The 16,762-nt window shown below is 42.9% G+C and overlaps 1 protein-coding gene across 4 annotated transcripts in view; it reads left to right on the top strand.

Annotated features, from left to right (window-relative positions):
* POMT2 (protein O-mannosyltransferase 2) overlaps positions 1-16,762 on the top strand; it is a 40,077-nt gene that overhangs the window by 2,331 nt on the left and 20,984 nt on the right. For 2 of the 4 annotated variants that reach the window (XM_077323326.1, XM_077323323.1), the window contains exons 2-8: positions 3,453-3,537; positions 4,575-4,679; positions 5,730-5,838; positions 6,924-7,032; positions 10,658-10,817; positions 13,960-14,066; positions 15,707-15,789. In XM_077323326.1, coding sequence (XP_077179441.1) covers positions 3,478-3,537; positions 4,575-4,679; positions 5,730-5,838; positions 6,924-7,032; positions 10,658-10,817; positions 13,960-14,066; positions 15,707-15,789 — 733 coding nt within the window. In that variant the 5' untranslated portion in view covers positions 3,453-3,477. Of the gene's footprint in view, positions 1-758; positions 1,033-3,452; positions 3,538-4,574; positions 4,680-5,729; positions 5,839-6,923; positions 7,033-10,657; positions 10,818-13,959; positions 14,067-15,706; positions 15,790-16,762 lie in introns of those variants that run through there. The other 2 variants (XM_077323324.1, XM_077323327.1) reach the window with 2 other exon arrangements.

Below are 16,762 nucleotides of genomic sequence, written 5' to 3'. Positions count from 1 at the left end.
AGTGGCAAGTTAGTAAATGTGTCATTGTGTCCTAATGATAATCCTTTGTTAAAACAGCTAATCAATCCTTTTGAGTTCAGTTGTAGTTCACAAAAACATTGGAGAAATAAAACTGTCCATGTTAGTAATTAATGGCAGACACTTTCCCAGTTGTGAAAAGGAATCTGGCTTGCCGGTGGCTCTTAAGGGTCCAGCTACTGGAGACTGCTTTTGGCACTTTTCATAGACAAAGCAGATGCTCTTTTCCTGAACCGCAATCCATCCTGACCTCCACCAGTCTTAGGTGCCCCCCTGTCCTTTGCTGCACAGGTGATTCTTTTGCAGTGATGCATTGTGGGCTACTTAAAGGCAACAGCATCTGGGAGATAGATTCATATGGGTACCTGTGTTGGTCTGAATTAGCAGAACCGAGTTTGAGTCCAATGGCACCCTTTAAGTCTAACAGTTTTTTATTCAAGGTTCTTGTACAGAGCACAATTCATCAGACAATCAAATGGGAGTTTCGGGACCACATCTGGGAGAGTACTGTATTCAGTTTTGTAGGGAAACTGGAGCATGTCCAGAGGAGGGCTACGAAGATGGTGAGGGGTTTGGAGACCAAGTGGTATGAGGAAAGGTTGAGGGAGCTTGGTGTGTTTAGCCTGGAGAGAAGATGACTAAGAGGTTATATGATAACCATATTCAGATACTTGAAGAATTGTTGTAGAGAAGATGGAGCAGAGTTGTTTTCTGTTGCCTCAGATGGTCGGACCAGAACCAGTGGGTTGTAATTAATTCAAAAGAATTTTCAGCTAAACATCTGGAAGAAGTTCCTGGCGGTTAGAGCACTTCCTCAGTAGAACAGGCTTCCTTGGGAGGCGATGTGTTCTCCTTTTTTGGAAGTTTTTAAGTAGAGGCTATATAGTCATGTGACAGAATTACTGATTTTATGAACTTAGGCAGATTGTGAGTGGGTGGGCAGGAAGGGATGTGCCCGTGTTTGTCTCCCGTGGCCCTTCCTTTCATGGAATTGCTGATTACCACTGTAGGATGGTAAGTGAATTCCTACCATTGTGCAGGGGGTTGGACTAGATGACCCTGGAGATCCTTTCCACTTCTGATTTTGGGGTGAAAATTTGTTTATTTAAAACATTTGTGCCTGCTTTTCTCCTAAAAGGCTTGTGTCATCCATAGCCTGATAGAGAGAAGCAACATTACATATTGTTACACTGTTATATTATATTGTTATATTGTTACAACCACTGTTATTAATATTATTGTATGATTATTAACTTAGATTGTTTCATGTATGGTTCATAAGTTCAATGTAAACCGCCCTGAGCCTCCGGGGAGGGCGGTGTATAAATATAATAAATAAATAAATAAATAAACATAGCTTTTACACAAATAACAATATAAACATTGACCAACCCCAGATTATAAAACTATAGTATCTTCATCAATAAGCAGATGAGACAAGTGTACCAAAGAAAAGCAACTTTGATAAGTGCAACAGGAACGCTCTCCCTACCACCTCTACACACCTCTGTTGTGTGATGTAGGTGCCATGGCCAAGAGAGCACAGGCTCGACCCAAGGGAGATTGGAGTGAGGGTGGGGTGGGATTGCAAACAGGTGTCTCACTGGATGCAGTCGGTGCAGAAGAGTTAGCCATTCAAACACTTGGGTCCAGAACATGAAGGACCTTTAAAGAAATGAACAAAGAACAAAACAACAACTAAAGATCCTTCAGTTTTGCTTGGAAACAAACAGGCAACAAATGAATTTGCTTTAGAACTGATGTCATGCAATATTAGGGGCTGACTTCAGACAATGAATAAGTTGCTGTGTTTTGCCATAATTAAAATTTCTGTTTTAGGATATAGCCATGCAGTCATGCTAATGAGTAGGGCTCAGTGTGGCCAGAGTGGCTAAGTCAGTGATATTCATTCAGTTGCTCTGGAGCCACATTTGTCTCTCTGACTTCTTTGTGGCACACACTTTATGTGCCAGGAAAGGGGGCAAGGTCATTGCCTGGTGCAGCTTGGGGATAACAGGTGGTTTGCACTTTGAAACAGCTCCTGCCCAAGGTACTGATTGGATGGGTAAACTGTGAGCCAGCTTGGTATAGTGGGTAACAGCAGCGACTTTGAATCTGGCAAGCCAGGTTTGATTCCATGCTCTTCCTCCTCCTCCTCTTCTCATGACCTGAGCTTCCATTGAGAGGGAAGCATGCAGGATCACGCCCAGGTTCCTGGTGGAGTGAGCCACTGATATCTGCACATCATCTAGAGTGGCTAGGTGTGCTTCCTCGCATACTATCACTAAGTTTGTAGTTTACTTGGAAGAAAAGCTGAAGTTGCATTTCAGTGTATTCAGGATTGAGGATGTAGATGACTTCATCATCATCATCATCATCATCATCATCATCATTATTATTATTATTATTATTATTAGTTAATTTTTAGACCGCCCTTCTCCAAATAGGAGGAATAAGAGGAATGGGAAGGCGACTGTAAGCCGCTTTGAGCCTCCTTCGGGTAGGGAAAAGCGGCATATAAGAGCCAACTCTTCTTCTTCTTCTTCTTCTAGGTCTCAGGACTTAAGAACTGTTTGTTTATTTATTTATTTACCGCCCTCCCCGAAGGCTCAGGGCAGTTTACATGAAACGGGAACAATACAATTAACTCAGTTTATAGTGATGTGGTAACAACAGTAACAGTAACAACAAGATAATGTTAGTAATAAACATTGTAGAACAGTAGCCAGTCCCAGACTCCCATCTGTAGTGTTGTATTTGTTGTCAAAGGAGCATTCTTATTTGAAGATCAGATCAACGTCAGAGTTGAGGAAAGCTGGAGAGCCTGGTATGAGAACATTAGTTAAATCTATAATGAGAAACATATTAAAGAAAATAACCTGTATAATTATGTATAAAATTAGAAGTTCTATCAAGATAATTTTATTTTCTTCAGTCCCTGTTGATACGTATTTATGCTGAATTGTTTTGAATTATAGTCAAATAAGGTTTTTGTTCAAATGACAATGTAGATTTGTAGAGATAATAAGCATATATCAGAATACGTAGTAATAATGGAATATTGGCATAGTTATAATATAGCAATAAACTTTATCAAATATTAAATAATTTTAAGATTCATAAGAGAGGAAGATGGGACAATTAAGGTATGACTCTGAAAAGGAGGAGGAGAATTTAGATCTTTATTCTATCTATTTAGATCTGTATTCTATTCTATAATGAACAATGATTTCTAAATTGATATGTATACTTATTCATGTATGTCTCTATTTTTTCTTCTTGAAAAATAAAAAAAAATATTTTATATGAAGAATTCTGCTGTGTGGCCCTGCTTTGAACATAATTGATCACACTGAGCTAACTAGAGGTGGCAAAGATATAGGTTAATAGTTATCCTAGTCTCTAATAATAGTGGCTTTTTACCCTTTTCACAGTTGGGATGAAACACATTTTGGAAAGATGGGTAGCTATTACATTAATCGGACCTTTTTCTTTGATGTCCATCCACCTCTGGGGAAGGTAAGCAACTACCTTAAGCTCTTAAATGTTTTGGAATCCAGTAAAATCTTAGTTATGGGATGTCTTTATGCTGATATAATTTCAGTAAACATTCTAAATGTGTCCAGAACTTTTCTGATGCTTTTAGATGTGAAGTCAAGCTGATAGCTTCAGACTTATCTTCGTTCCATTAACCTATCTAATGTTTTTTTTTTGTAACATTTTTTTTCATGAGCCAGTTTGGTGTAGTGGTTAGGAGTGCGAACTTCTAATCTGGTCCATACCAGGTTCGATTCTGCACTCCCCTATATGCAGTCAGCTGGGTGACCTTGGGCTCACCATGGCACTGATAAAGCTGTTTTAACTGAGCAGTAATATCATGGCTCTCTCAGCCTCACCCACCCCACAGGGTGTCTGTTGTGGGGAGAGGTAAGGGAAGGTGACTGTAAGCTGCTTTGAGACTCCTTCGAGTAGAGAAAAGCAGCATGCAAGAACCAACTCTTCTTCTTCATGATTACTCACGTTTTATATGAAAATACCATTTGTTCCTAATTAGACGGGGAGACCATCTTAAAATCATAATGAATAGGTGGTTTTTCATATATGCTGTGATGATTTTTGCATACATATTCATATATACTGGGATGATTGTTGCAAACTGGAACATCTAAATAAAGATGAGCACAAACCTATAGGAACTAGGAGGATGGTTCATGTATCAAACCTATTTGTAGTAGTTTGTAACCTCTGCTTTCTGTTCTTCGCTACTTTTCATGGGGAGCAGAAATCAGGGATTTAAAGTAGTTAATCCCCTGCTTTCTGCTTTTCACGAACTACCATGAACCACCTTAAAATTCATGGAAGCAGCTCTTCAGTTGTGAACTTTGGTTCATGAACCACCCAGAATTGATTGCAAACTTAGGTTTGTGAGCTGGTTCATGCCCATCCCTACTTCTAAATATAGGCAATATCTTTTTATAATGGGGGGTATTAATATGATATAAGTTTCTGCATCTACTGAGCTAACTTGACTAGTTCTTTTCCTTTTTCCTTACTAGATGCTAATAGGACTGGCTGGCTACCTGAGTGGCTACAATGGGACCTTTCCTTTCCAGAAGCCAGGGGATAAATATGAAGAACACAATTATATAGGAATGAGAGGGGTGAGACTATATAGGCCTTTTAAGCAGTTCGAGTCCTCTCTGAGGAGGCCAGAGGAGGGGTCCCAAACCTTATTAAGATTGTGGATGCCTTTGGAATTCTAAGGGTGGGGGGAGCAATCACAAAGTGGCTGCTGCAGGAGGTAGAACCCCCTCCCCTTCAATACAGGGAAGCCCAAGTGCAGGGGATGTGAATAGTAATTTTTAAAACAGTTTTGTGAAAAAGGAATGTAAAAGAGAATAAAACCAGCATTGTGGTGAGAGGTGCCATCATAACAATTATTTTAATCTGCACAACCCATCAAATTTTAGTGGCTCATCAGAGGTCCTGATGTATTGACCCCCTAAAATATTGGTATTTCCCAATATTCTCGAATCCCAATACTGGAATAGTATTCAGATTTGGTACATATTTGGGGATGCTGAATTTTCTCTGCTCCATTATGGCCTCTAAGGACCATTATCGTTTGTGGTCCCAATAGGCTATAATGCAGAATTGATCAGGGGTCTCTGGGGCAGTAGAGGGCTTCTGTTCTGAGGTAGAGGCACCAAATGTGAAGCATAGTTGCTGGTGCCGTCTCAACCCCCCCCCCAAAGTTTGAAAAAGGTTGGAACAGGAGCTTCTCCAAAGAAAGTGCCCCCGTCCTTCATTGTTTCCACTGGAGGAAAGGCTTTTAAGTGGAACATAGTCCCTTTAAAATTTAAATGCCTCTTCCGAGTTGCAGCAGCAGCATGAGAGTGAACCCCAAGGACATTTAAAGGGCTTGCAGTCCCTTTAAATGCCATCTCCAAGCTGAGAGCTTACTCTGAAGGCATTTAAAGGAACTGAGACTCCTTTACATGCATTTCAGCTCTGGCTCTCAGGCGCTCCTGACAAATCCTGAATATTTTTGGGATTTTTCAAGCTGGCCATTTCAAATATAGCTGAAATAATACCCCCAAAATACCAATAAGGTATTTTTTGGCTCACATTAACTGAATGCAAACCTCTAGTGGTTATTGGCTTAGCAGAAGGTCCTTTAGATAATGAATGTTTCTCCTGTTTTTATTTAGTTCTGTGCGTTTCTTGGTTCCTCCCTGATTCCCTTTTCTTATCTCACGGTGTTGGAGTTGTCCAAATCACTGCCTGCAGCAATGCTCACAGCTACCATCCTGACTTTTGGTAAGTGTTTCCTTAATAGATGGAATAGGCTGCCTAAGGAGGTGGTGAGCTCCCGCTCCCTGGCAGTCTTCAAGCAAAGGTTGGATACACACTTTTCTTGGATGCTTTAGGATGCTTAGGGCTGATCCTGCGTTGAGCAGGGAGTTGGACTAGATGGCCTGTATGCCCCCTTCCAACTCTATGATTCTATTCTAGATCACAAACCATTTTACTAATTTTTCCTAGAGAGGAAGGAATTGGACTTCATGGAAACCATGGAATGGACTCCTGAAGCTCCAGGCCTCTTGGTCTCAGTTTGTTTCTTTTTTTTTGTTATGAGTATGTCTAGTAGTGAACACTGAGAGCAGGTTGTACAGTATTTTTTAATTTCCACAGAACTCTTAAAGCGCATCTGAATTTTCTCCTAATATATAAGCACTTTATCTGAGAATCAAAGGGTGTTGAGCTAGTGTCAGGGCTGATCTCAGGGGTGATTATCATTGGGCAGTTGGTGGGACACAAGAAGGGCTCATAAATGGCCACCATCCTCACAGCCTTGCTACTTACCATCCCTCTTTAGGGAGCAGTCACAGTGCTTTAATTGGCCTCCATTACGTTTATGCCCACCCTTCTTTCCTCTCTCATCCTCTGGTGGGTGGGTGCCACTGTCACTCCTAGTGGCAGTGGCACAGTTGCTTCTTCCTTTCCAGAAGACAAAGCAGTGAGAAGTCTTCCTAAAGGGGGGATTGGTTCTGGAAGCATTTGACACCCCGCATATGAAATCTGAATGTGGCAAATCAAACCGATGAACTGGGTTTCGTCCAGGTTGTGTGAATACAGCCATTCACACTCTACTGCTTCTTTAGAGTCACAGTATGTTCCCTAAAGTCTGTTGGTGGCATTTCTGCCTCCCCTGTGTTCAGAGATTAGAGCAATTAACCATTGTTAAAGAAACACCTTCAGGTTCTCTGCTACTGTACTGAATAGTGTTGTTTCGATCTTATTTCTGCAATTCGGTATAATATTGCTGGACGAAGCGTTTAACAAAGCTACTTGACATGCTGATTATAGACAACAGGTGATGCTGTCTTCTCTTACTTTTTCAGACACGGGATGCATTACCCTTTCCCAGTATATTCTGCTTGATCCCATTCTGATGTTCTTCCTCATGGGAGCTGTGTTCAGTATGGTCAAGTATAATTCCTGTGCAAACGGGTAAGTTGGCAATGGTTGATCCTCATTGTACGGACAAGTGATCAGGGAAATGCTGAGCTTCAGTAGTAGCAGATCTACATTGAATGCAGAAAATTCAAAATTCAGTCTTAGGCATCTCCAGCTAAAAGAATCGGGTAGGGATACAGGAGACTATTAACTAAGCCCCTAGAGAGCTGTTGCAGTCTTGCTAGACCAATGGTCTGAGTCAGTACAAGGCAGCTTCATGTCCTCCATACCTTTTACTCCAGGGAAGATTTAGGTTTGTTGGTTTGTTTGTTTAGATTGGCATTTTTATCCCAGCAATGTGGTTTAAGAGTGTCAGGGAGCGGGGAGAGATTTGAAATACAGTATTTGCTGGCGTATAAGACTACTTTTCCCCCCTGAAAAACATGCCTCCAAGTGGGGGGGTCATCCTAAACGCCGGGTGCACTTCAGTTGGGATAGACAGAGCTGCCCATAGTGGCCCATAGTACTGTATTTTGAGTGGAAATGTTGGGGGGTCGACTTATACACCGGCAAATAGGGTATGTATATTTACAGTATTTGCTGGCGTATACGACTACTTTTCCCCCCTGAAAAACATGCCTCCAAGTGGGGGGGTCGTCCTATATGCCGGGTGCACTTCATGTAACAAACTCTATATTTTGAGTGGAAATGTTGGGGGTCGTCTTATACGCCCAGTCGTCTTATACGCCGGCAAATACGGTATATTTAAAACATCCCTGTATCATCTTTCCACCCAGCTTAGGGTTCCAAGGTGACAAAACATGTAATACAACAATTAAATGAAACATGTATATAGTTTAAATACATATACTGAAAGATGGGTCAGTGAGGGAACATCAGATAAGACTGACCTGCTGGCAGAAGACTATGCTAGAGGGCAACAGGTAGGTCTCCCAAGTGACGGAATGCCCTAACTTTGGTGTCATGATCAAGAAGGTTGTTACGCATCTGGCCTCAGGGGGCAGTGGTACTCAAAGAAAGGCCCCTGAAGATGATCCTAAAAACAACTAAAAGAGCGCTAAAACCAGTAACTAAAGCCATAGTCTGCCTGCGCAACGTCCATGGTAAGGGCTGGGGTGTGTGCTGTTTCCTTCTGGGCATGCAGCCCTCCACTGAGGCAAGGCCGGGGGACACGGCTCATCCTGCGCACGCCTCGGCCAAGGGCTGTCTGTGACGGGTTTGCACTGGAGTTAGGCTGCATAGGATTGCACGCTTCTCGGTTGCTGAAATCAGTGGAGATTCTCTGGAAAATGTCTGGCGGTGCTCATGTTGGCTGGGGATTGGAAGTGGCAGCGCCCACTCTGGCCCCACCCCCCACCCCCGGACACCAAAGTGTCCCGCTTTACAAATCTTAAAATCTGGTCACCTTACCTTCAGAACATATTTTTATCTTTAAAATATATATAGAAGCAAAGGAATATACCAGTCCTGATGCTACTTTAGAGAACTAGTTAGAAGCTTTGGAAGAGCCCTTTGAAATGGAGCCAGGATCCTTACGGTGGAGGAAGGCTTCAAAGTGGAGTGGTAGGACAAGGGTGGAAGCCATCTCTCTGTCCAACAGACCTTTCAGTGTTGCTGGAAAGATAATGGAGAGGACAGAAGAAAGGAGTGCCCTACTCTGAGCTCCTTGAAGAAAGGGCTGAATCAAAAGACAATAAAAATAAAAGGGCAAGGAGATTGCTTTAGAAGGTGCCCAGCTACAGTGTGCAGCATCCTGTGGGCCTTTTAGGCCTTTGGCCAGAGGCTGTTAGAATGGTTTGTAATGTGTGGGCAGGTAGTTGAGAGATCCTACATTGTTAGACTCGGCAGGGGGTTAGACTCGATGACCTATGATTCTATGTTGCTGTAATCTTAGTTAACCTGCAGATGAATTGCTTTACTCCGGATGAAATTTGCAAGATGTTATAATTTAAAATTATTATGTATTTTAATTACTTTTTTGAAAATTGCAGAATTTTGTTTTATCTTGATGGGATCATTGTATTGTTGCTATGGTTTGTTTGCTGATGGAGTAAAGACTGTGAGCTTAGTTTGCCAGCTGGCTGGCTGGCTTTGCCTCCTCTGCAAGGGAAGGGATGCTGCAGAGGCACACGGTTTTTCCTACTGTTGGTGTCATTGCAAATTAACATAATTGTTTTGAAAGCATGCAGTCATAACTGCAGTTACTTGCATATAGGCTCAGTGAAGGCTGGGGAAGGCAAAAAGGTTCATTAGAGATTGCTAGGAAGAATTTAGGGTGAAAGTTAGCACACAAGGAAGTGTAATTAAAAATGTGAAATGAATCTTGCAACCCGGATGACTATGGTTTTGCCTAATGGATCTTGTACATTCCTACAAATGAGGGGATGGACCCCCAGGTGAAAGAATCCATGACAGGTGAAAGAATCCTGAAAGGATTAATGTGGATAGCTGTGTTCGTCTGAAGCAGCAGATACAATGTTACAATGAAAATGGTTAACAGGTTAACAGATTCCAGAGATAAATAAGAAATAACAGCACTTGGGATTTGTTTGTATTCACTTCCGTTTGAATTATGTGGGAAACCTTTTATATGCAATAAATAGTTATCATTCCAAACTACTTTACATGATACTACTCATAGTTATACATAGTATATTATACATAGTAGATTATAATGCTACTAGCTTCAAAGGGCTGTTCCTAAGAACGGGCCTTGAAAGGGTCCCCTCCCCTGGCCCCTGGCCAGGCAGCTTAAAGTGGCTTTTGGCCGCAGCTCACAGCTGGATCAAGTGGGGTGGGCGGGGGCTGGCCAGCTCCTTAGCAAGCCCGGGACAGAGCTCCTTAGCAGGCAGTCAGCAGGCCGGGAGGCCCTTGTTAGCAGGCTCAGGCTAGCTGGCCAAGAGGCCCTCGTTAGCAAGCCCTCCACCACAACCTTTTGACCAGGACCCCCTCCCCTCACCTGCTGCTGGCTCCAAGCACTGAGGCGCGTCTGAGAGCAAAGAGGCTAGAGTCCAGGGATGGAGGGCGGGAGCTGCAGGGGCAGGGCCTGGCTGCACCCTGATTGGCCCTATTTCAACTTGGACAGCCGGACATGTCCCACCCCTCAGGCTTTTTCACAAATATATAGAGAAACCATGGATAAGGATATGTTAATTTATTCTCACATTTTGCCTATAAATATGAACTTAATAAGTATTACTTCTATTTCATGCCATTGTATCTGAAGAAGTGTGCGTGCACACAAAAACTCATACCTTGAATAAAACGTTGTTGGTCTTAAAGTTGCCACTGGACGGGGATCATTCTCTTCAAATCAGCTTGCTGCACAGGAGATTCTAGAGGGGCCTCCTCTTCTTTGGGGTGAGAGGATTACCTCCTGGAACCTAGTTCTCTTTCTTCACGAGGCACTGACTGCCTAATGCAGCCATCCCTGGCTTCAGGTCTTCAGATTTCTCTTCTTAACATTTGTTGGACTGATCTGGAATCTTGTATTCTTCAATGCGTTATGTGGAAGTATGGCAAATACCAAAGGCTTTTCACCTTCTCTGTCAGTGATATAGAGTATCACTGATACAGTATCAAGTATCTCTTGACTTGGGTATGAGCCTCTTCCCAAAGTTTGTTTTCAACAAGATGTTTTTGAAACTCTGTCTTTCAGGCCCTTTTCTGCCCCCTGGTGGCTCTGGCTGTCCTTAACTGGGATAAACCTTGCAGGTGCAATGGGGGTGAAATTTGTTGGCCTTTTTGTGGTCCTCCTGGTTGGGTTGAATACAATATATGACCTTTGGGAGCTGTTAGGAGACCTCAGTCTCTCACTGGTAAGTGTCTGAAATTCAACATCCGATTGTTTGCTGTTTTGCTTGGGAAGAAGGTTGTGATAGCATTGCTACCATTCCAGCCAAGGTTGCTGTACCGGATGGTTCTTATGGTGTAGATCCGTCTTTATTTGAGCACCAGCTTTTGCAGCATGCAAGGCTTCCGCCCATACCGTATGTTAAAGGAGTACATAAGTCAATTTGACTTTTGAGTTGTATGGCGCTAGGTCGCCTGTTTGGCTATATCTACAGTTACCCACTATTGCCACTGTTTAGTTTGAGCCTACACTGTGTAGAGCAGGGGTAGTCAAACTGCGGCCCTCCAGATGTCCATGGACTACAATTCCCAGAAGCCCCTGCCAGCGAATGCTGGCAGGGGCTTCTGGGAATTGTAGTCCATGGACATCTGGAGGGCCGCAGTTTGACTACCCCTGGTGTAGAGTTTTGCAGATGGTTTTGCTACGAGAAAATGTTGTTTGTTAGAGGTCTTTGTTGGCGTTTCTAATTTGCTATGATAGAGAAAGAGGAAGCTGCTATGACCTTCGGTGCAGTGATACGGTTCTTAGGCAGCAGATGTATTTAGGCACACAATGCATCATGGCCGGTTACTGGCTTAGAGCTGTGAGTGGTGGGTACAGCGGCTTCTGCAGGCTGAGCTGCTTTTCTGAAGATAAAGAAAACTGCAGATCTGTTCAGCTTTCCACAAAGAAGGACCCGCCCCCCTTCCAGGCTTCAAATAATTTGCTTGAGTAGTGCCTGTCTTTCGAGAAGGGGCTTAAATTATTTCAAGGCACTTTTTTGGACCCATCACATATGACACATGCTGACCTAAGGGATAGATACTATTAAGTCTGTACCCCATTAATACCAAATAAATGGGCTTTGCAGCCTGTCACAGCGCTGTTTCTTCAAGCTCGTCTTCACAGAGGTGTTATAAATTCTTCTGTAGTTGTCTTCTCAGACTGCTTTTGAAGTTTCAAAATCCAATTTATTTCACTTACTGTTTTTATATTTGGTAATAATGGTTTTCTTTCTTCAGTATGATTTGTTTTTCCTGATTAAATTAAGTCAGTGTTTGGTACAAAGATGCAGCAATCCAGCTTCTGAGAAGGGTTTTCTAATGTCAGCTCAGTTAATTGCATTTGAAATGGGAAAAATCCATCATCCTTAAGCTCCTGCTTGCAGATGGCTGTGAAGCAATTTCCCTCCATGCCAACAAAACTCCATAAATATTAGGCTATGCAAAACAGCGTACTAATTCCAGAAGAGGAATTGGTGAAATAATTTATTGATTGCTAACTCCTTCCTCAATCACGATCGAAAAAGCACTAAACAATAGGGGAGCATCAGCTAGAAAATTACTGTTTTGCACAAGGTTTTTCTCTGGGGGTGGTTCGTACTAGATTGTTTTTCAGTATACTTCAGGGGTATGCTAGAGTCTCATATTTAATTTGTGTTTTGTCTGGAGAGCAACTGTAAAACGCTAACAGTGCAATATTGCAGAGTCAAAGAATGAGCAATGACTTCAGCCGGCTCTCCTTTGCACATTTGAAGCCCTACTGAACAAAATTAGACTTGCTTCCAGATTAAACTATTTGAAGCCCTATTGTGGTGCAGTGGGGATTTGAAACCTGGTCTCCCAGATCCTAGCTCAGGGGTAGTCAACCTGTGGTCCTCCAGATGTTCATGGACTACAATTCCCATGAGCCCTGCCAACGTTTGCTGGCAGGGGCTCATGGGAATTGTGGTCCATGAACATCTGGAGGACCACAGGTTGACTACCCCTGCTCTAGCTGACTGTAAACTAGAATTGGGCTGGATTGAATATGTTTAATTCTTAGCTGAATTGACTGGTTGTGTCAATTGGGTGATGAAAGGCACTAGCAGCATGTAATATAGCAGAGTCCCTTTTTGTTGGAGCTTTGCAGAAGTACCGAAAACTGCTCTTCCTGTTCTACAGTTCCTTTGTAACACAGTTACTCTGGACATAAATTTCAACAGCATTTCCTTCCAAGCAACGTGTTCTAAGCTCACAGTATTAATGGGTTAAACCCTCTGGCACTCAAATGTATGATGTTCACTGAATGAAACGCTGAGGCAAATACAATGAAGCTGATTGTTTGGGAAGACTTGGGCTTTGTTTCTGACTTCTTAATAAAGGAAGGCTTGGCTTTGATTCATTCAAGTGGGTAGCCATGTTGGTCTGAAGTAGCACAACAAAAATTGAGTCCAAACCACCTTTAAGATCAACAAAGATTTATTCAAGGCGTGAGCTTTCGAGTGCAAGCACTCTTCCTCAGACTCAGTGGAACAAGGATCATAAGCATTCAGATATAAGGCAAAAGTAAATTGTAATCAGGCCCAGTTTTGGAAAGGGCTGATTAGCCTTTTTAGCAAAGAATTATCATATGGCATCACATGGCTTAATTTGGATATTATGACACAGTATACTTTGTTGTTGTTATGTGCAGTCCAAGGGACTCGCAAGAGTCTTCTCCAGCACCAGAGTTCAAAAGCCTCAATTCTTTGACGCTCAGCCTTCCTTATGGTCCAACTTTCACAGCCATACATTGCAACTGGGAAGACCATAGCCTTGACTAAACGCACTTTTGTTGGCAGGGTGATGTCTCTGCTTTTTAGGATGCTGTCTAGATTTGCCATAGCTTTCCTCCCCAGGAGCAAGCGTCTTTTAATTTCTTTGCTGCAGTCCCCATCTGCAGTGATCTTGGAGCCCAGGAAAATAAAATCTGTCACTACCTCCAATTCTTCCCCATCTATTTGCCAGGAATTGAGAGGGCCGGATGCCCTGATCTTTGTTTTCTTGATGTTGAGTTTCAAGCCAACTTTTGCACAGTATACTAATTTGCCACAATTTACTTTTGCCTCATATCTGTACGGTTATGATCCTTGTTCTGAGGAAGACTGCATGCACTCAAAAGCTCATGCCTTGAATAAATCTTTGTTGGTCTTAAAGGTGCTTTGGACTTTTTTGTTGTCTTTGATTTGTTCCTCTTGAACCTTGCATGAAGTATGTAGACATGCAAAGTTGTGGTGGCCTGGTTTGTGTGTGCTGCGATGATGTGTATGATGACCTTGATGAGATGGAAATCCTGTACCTCAAGCTGTTCCAAATTGTTTGCTGCAGGTCACACTGGGGAAGCACTTCTTGGCTCGAGTCCTCTGCCTCATTATGCTGCCTCTTGCCCTCTACACAGCTCAGTTTGCAGTTCATTTTGCAGTGTTAAACAGAAGGTATTTCTCTTTGCTTCTCTCTCATTTCAGAAAGGGAACAATGCTGTTATAACTGAGACAATATGTATATATAATTTCTTTTAAAATTGTTTTGTGTCACAGATTTGGAAATGGTTGTACTCCAGGTTCTCTTTAACATGACGACAATGACTCAGTTCAGGCATCACATCGACAAACCATGATTTGTGTGTAACTGGCAAACCAGAGCCTTGCAATCTAGATTGAGGTGGGGTTGTGATGTGTGATTGTCCTAAGCATAGTTTGTTGTAGTGTCTGAAGGCCACTACATATAGAAGAAGTAGATGAAGAAGAAGAATAGATGGTTTTGATATGCCGTTCATCTCTACCAGAAAGAGCGGCTTACAATTGCCTTCCCTTTGCTCTCCGCACAACAGACACCATGTGAAGGAGGTGAGGCTGATAGAGCCCTGAAGAAATTGGAGGGGGATGCAGCCAGGGGCGGGACATCCCTCCAGATTGGCCGTTCGTTGGATGGACAGCCAATCAGGGATGGGATAGTTGGGACAGCCTACCTGATTGGTAGATGATAAGTCTGAACTCCAGGCCTTCCTGTCCTCTACCATTCCCCGGAGTCCATTTAAGTTTGCACCTACTGCTTCAGTGACTCCATCCAGCCACCTCATTCTCTGTTGTCCCCTTCTTCTTTTGCCCTCAATCGCGCCCAGCATTAGGCTCTTCTCCAGGGAGTCCTTCCTTCTCATGAGGTGGCCAAAGTATTTGAGTTTCATCTTCAGGATCTGGCCTTCTAAGGAGCAGTCAGGGCTGATCTCCTCTAGGACTGACCGGTTTGTTCACCTTGCAGCCCAAGGGACTCGCAAGAGTCTTCTCCAGCACCAGAGTTCAAAAGCCTCAATTCTTTGACACTCGGCCTTCCTTATGGTCCAACTTTCGCAGCCATACATTGCAACTGGGAATACCATAGCCTTGACTAAACACACTTTTGTTGGCAGGGTGATGTCTCTGCTTTTTAGGATGCTGTCTAGATTTGCCATAGCTTTCCTCCCCAGGAGCAAGTGTCTTTTAATTGCTTTGCTGCAGTCCATATATATATGTGTGTGTGTGTACAGATAATGGAAATGGGGATGAAATTTGGCAGTTAGCTGAGGTTCTGATTAGCTTTGAAATTTACTAGTCATTTTTCAAGACTTTCCAATAAATGTCAGTATTCACTGAATTTTAACACAGTATACTGTTATGCCAGGATTAAGCCCTCTAAGTCAATTAAAGGAGAAATGTGAGTCTCCTGTAGTTGTGCAGTGAGGTTCTCCTCCTGTCAGAGTCACTGGTGAATGCAAGGGTGCAAAACATTTTGTGGGGAGACTCCAAGCCAAGGACTGAAATGATATCTTCCCCAGAACTGTTTTCTTGTACTGTACTTTGAGCACAGTTTCCTATTTAGTTTATAAACCGATCAAATACAAGCCCAGAGGCTGGTGAATGTTGCTTGTTTGCCAGCTAATGTGGATCTTCATATGCATCTAAGGAAATTGCAATCTTCCTTCCTGTGTGCTTCTGAGAGACCAGCACTGTTATGTTTCCTTCTTATTAAATTACGGACCAAAATTCTGCCCATTTGTCTCCATAAAGTTATGATTTGTGTGCACTTTGTTCTTTCCCAGCGGGCCCGGTGATGGCTTTTTCAGCTCCGGATTTCAGTCCCGCTTGATTGGGAACAACCTTCATAATGTCTCTGTTCCGGAGTGTGAGTATCTAAACCTTTATAGGAACAAAGGCTCTGGCGAGCACCGTCAACAGAGCCCTGTATTTTAAATGAACAAAACTCTCCTGTGTGTTTAAGAACTTCTGAGATAGCAGAAACAAAAACAAACAAAAGCTTTTGTCATTTGCCTTTTTGCCCTTCATTTCAATTGCCTTTTAATCTGAATCTCAGAAATATAGGCAGGCATTTTAACCTTTTCATTGGTTGCTTGGGGGGGGGGGTGCTGCAGAAGGAGCACAGTCGTTGTTTTGTCATCACAGTCATGAAGCTGTAGAAAATTCTACAAAATATCCCAGAAACAAAAAACATCTAATTACACTGTTATGTAGTAGCTGGATCCTGTACCTGAGCAAACCCCAGGCTTCTATAGTAGCAGCCTAGGACAAAAGCTGCATGCTGTTTAGATGTGTGTGATTCAGATCCAGGAGTCACAAGCTAGAGGGTGCAAGTTGGGAGGCCCTCAGTTAGCCCAGGAGAGACTTTGTCAGAGGTGTTGTTCACCTGAGCGCTTCCGTTCAAGCTGTTTCTTTCCCTGACGGGATCAGCTTACCTGATCTCCTTCAGTATCCGGAGATATCTGCTGGGGTGTTGCATTACTTAACTGGCAGCGTTGTGGAGCTCCCATCTCACAGTGCAATTAACAGAGTGCTGTGGAAATAGGGAGTCTTGCAGGGAAGGAGCAGTGATAATAGAATAATAGCATTGGATAACGCTAGAATAATAACACAGTGATCATAGAATAATAGCGTTGGAAGGGGCCGTACAGGCCATCTAGTCCTGTGCAAGATCAGCCTAAAGCATCCTTGAGAAGTATCCGTCCAGCTGCTGCTTAAAGACCACCATTGAAGGGGAGCTCACCATCTCATTGGTTCAAGGGAAGAGCATGCCTTCATTGCAGTCGGGGACCTGAAGAGGTGCCATCAGCGTGTTCCTTCAGTGGTTATTGGACTCTGTC

Source organism: Paroedura picta, chromosome 2, assembly GCF_049243985.1.
Source record: "Paroedura picta isolate Pp20150507F chromosome 2, Ppicta_v3.0, whole genome shotgun sequence".
In the NCBI taxonomy this organism is placed as follows: Eukaryota; Metazoa; Chordata; class Lepidosauria; order Squamata; family Gekkonidae; genus Paroedura; species Paroedura picta.
Note: the sequence above shows the minus strand (reverse complement) of the source record. Positions and strands in the feature narration are given on the sequence as shown.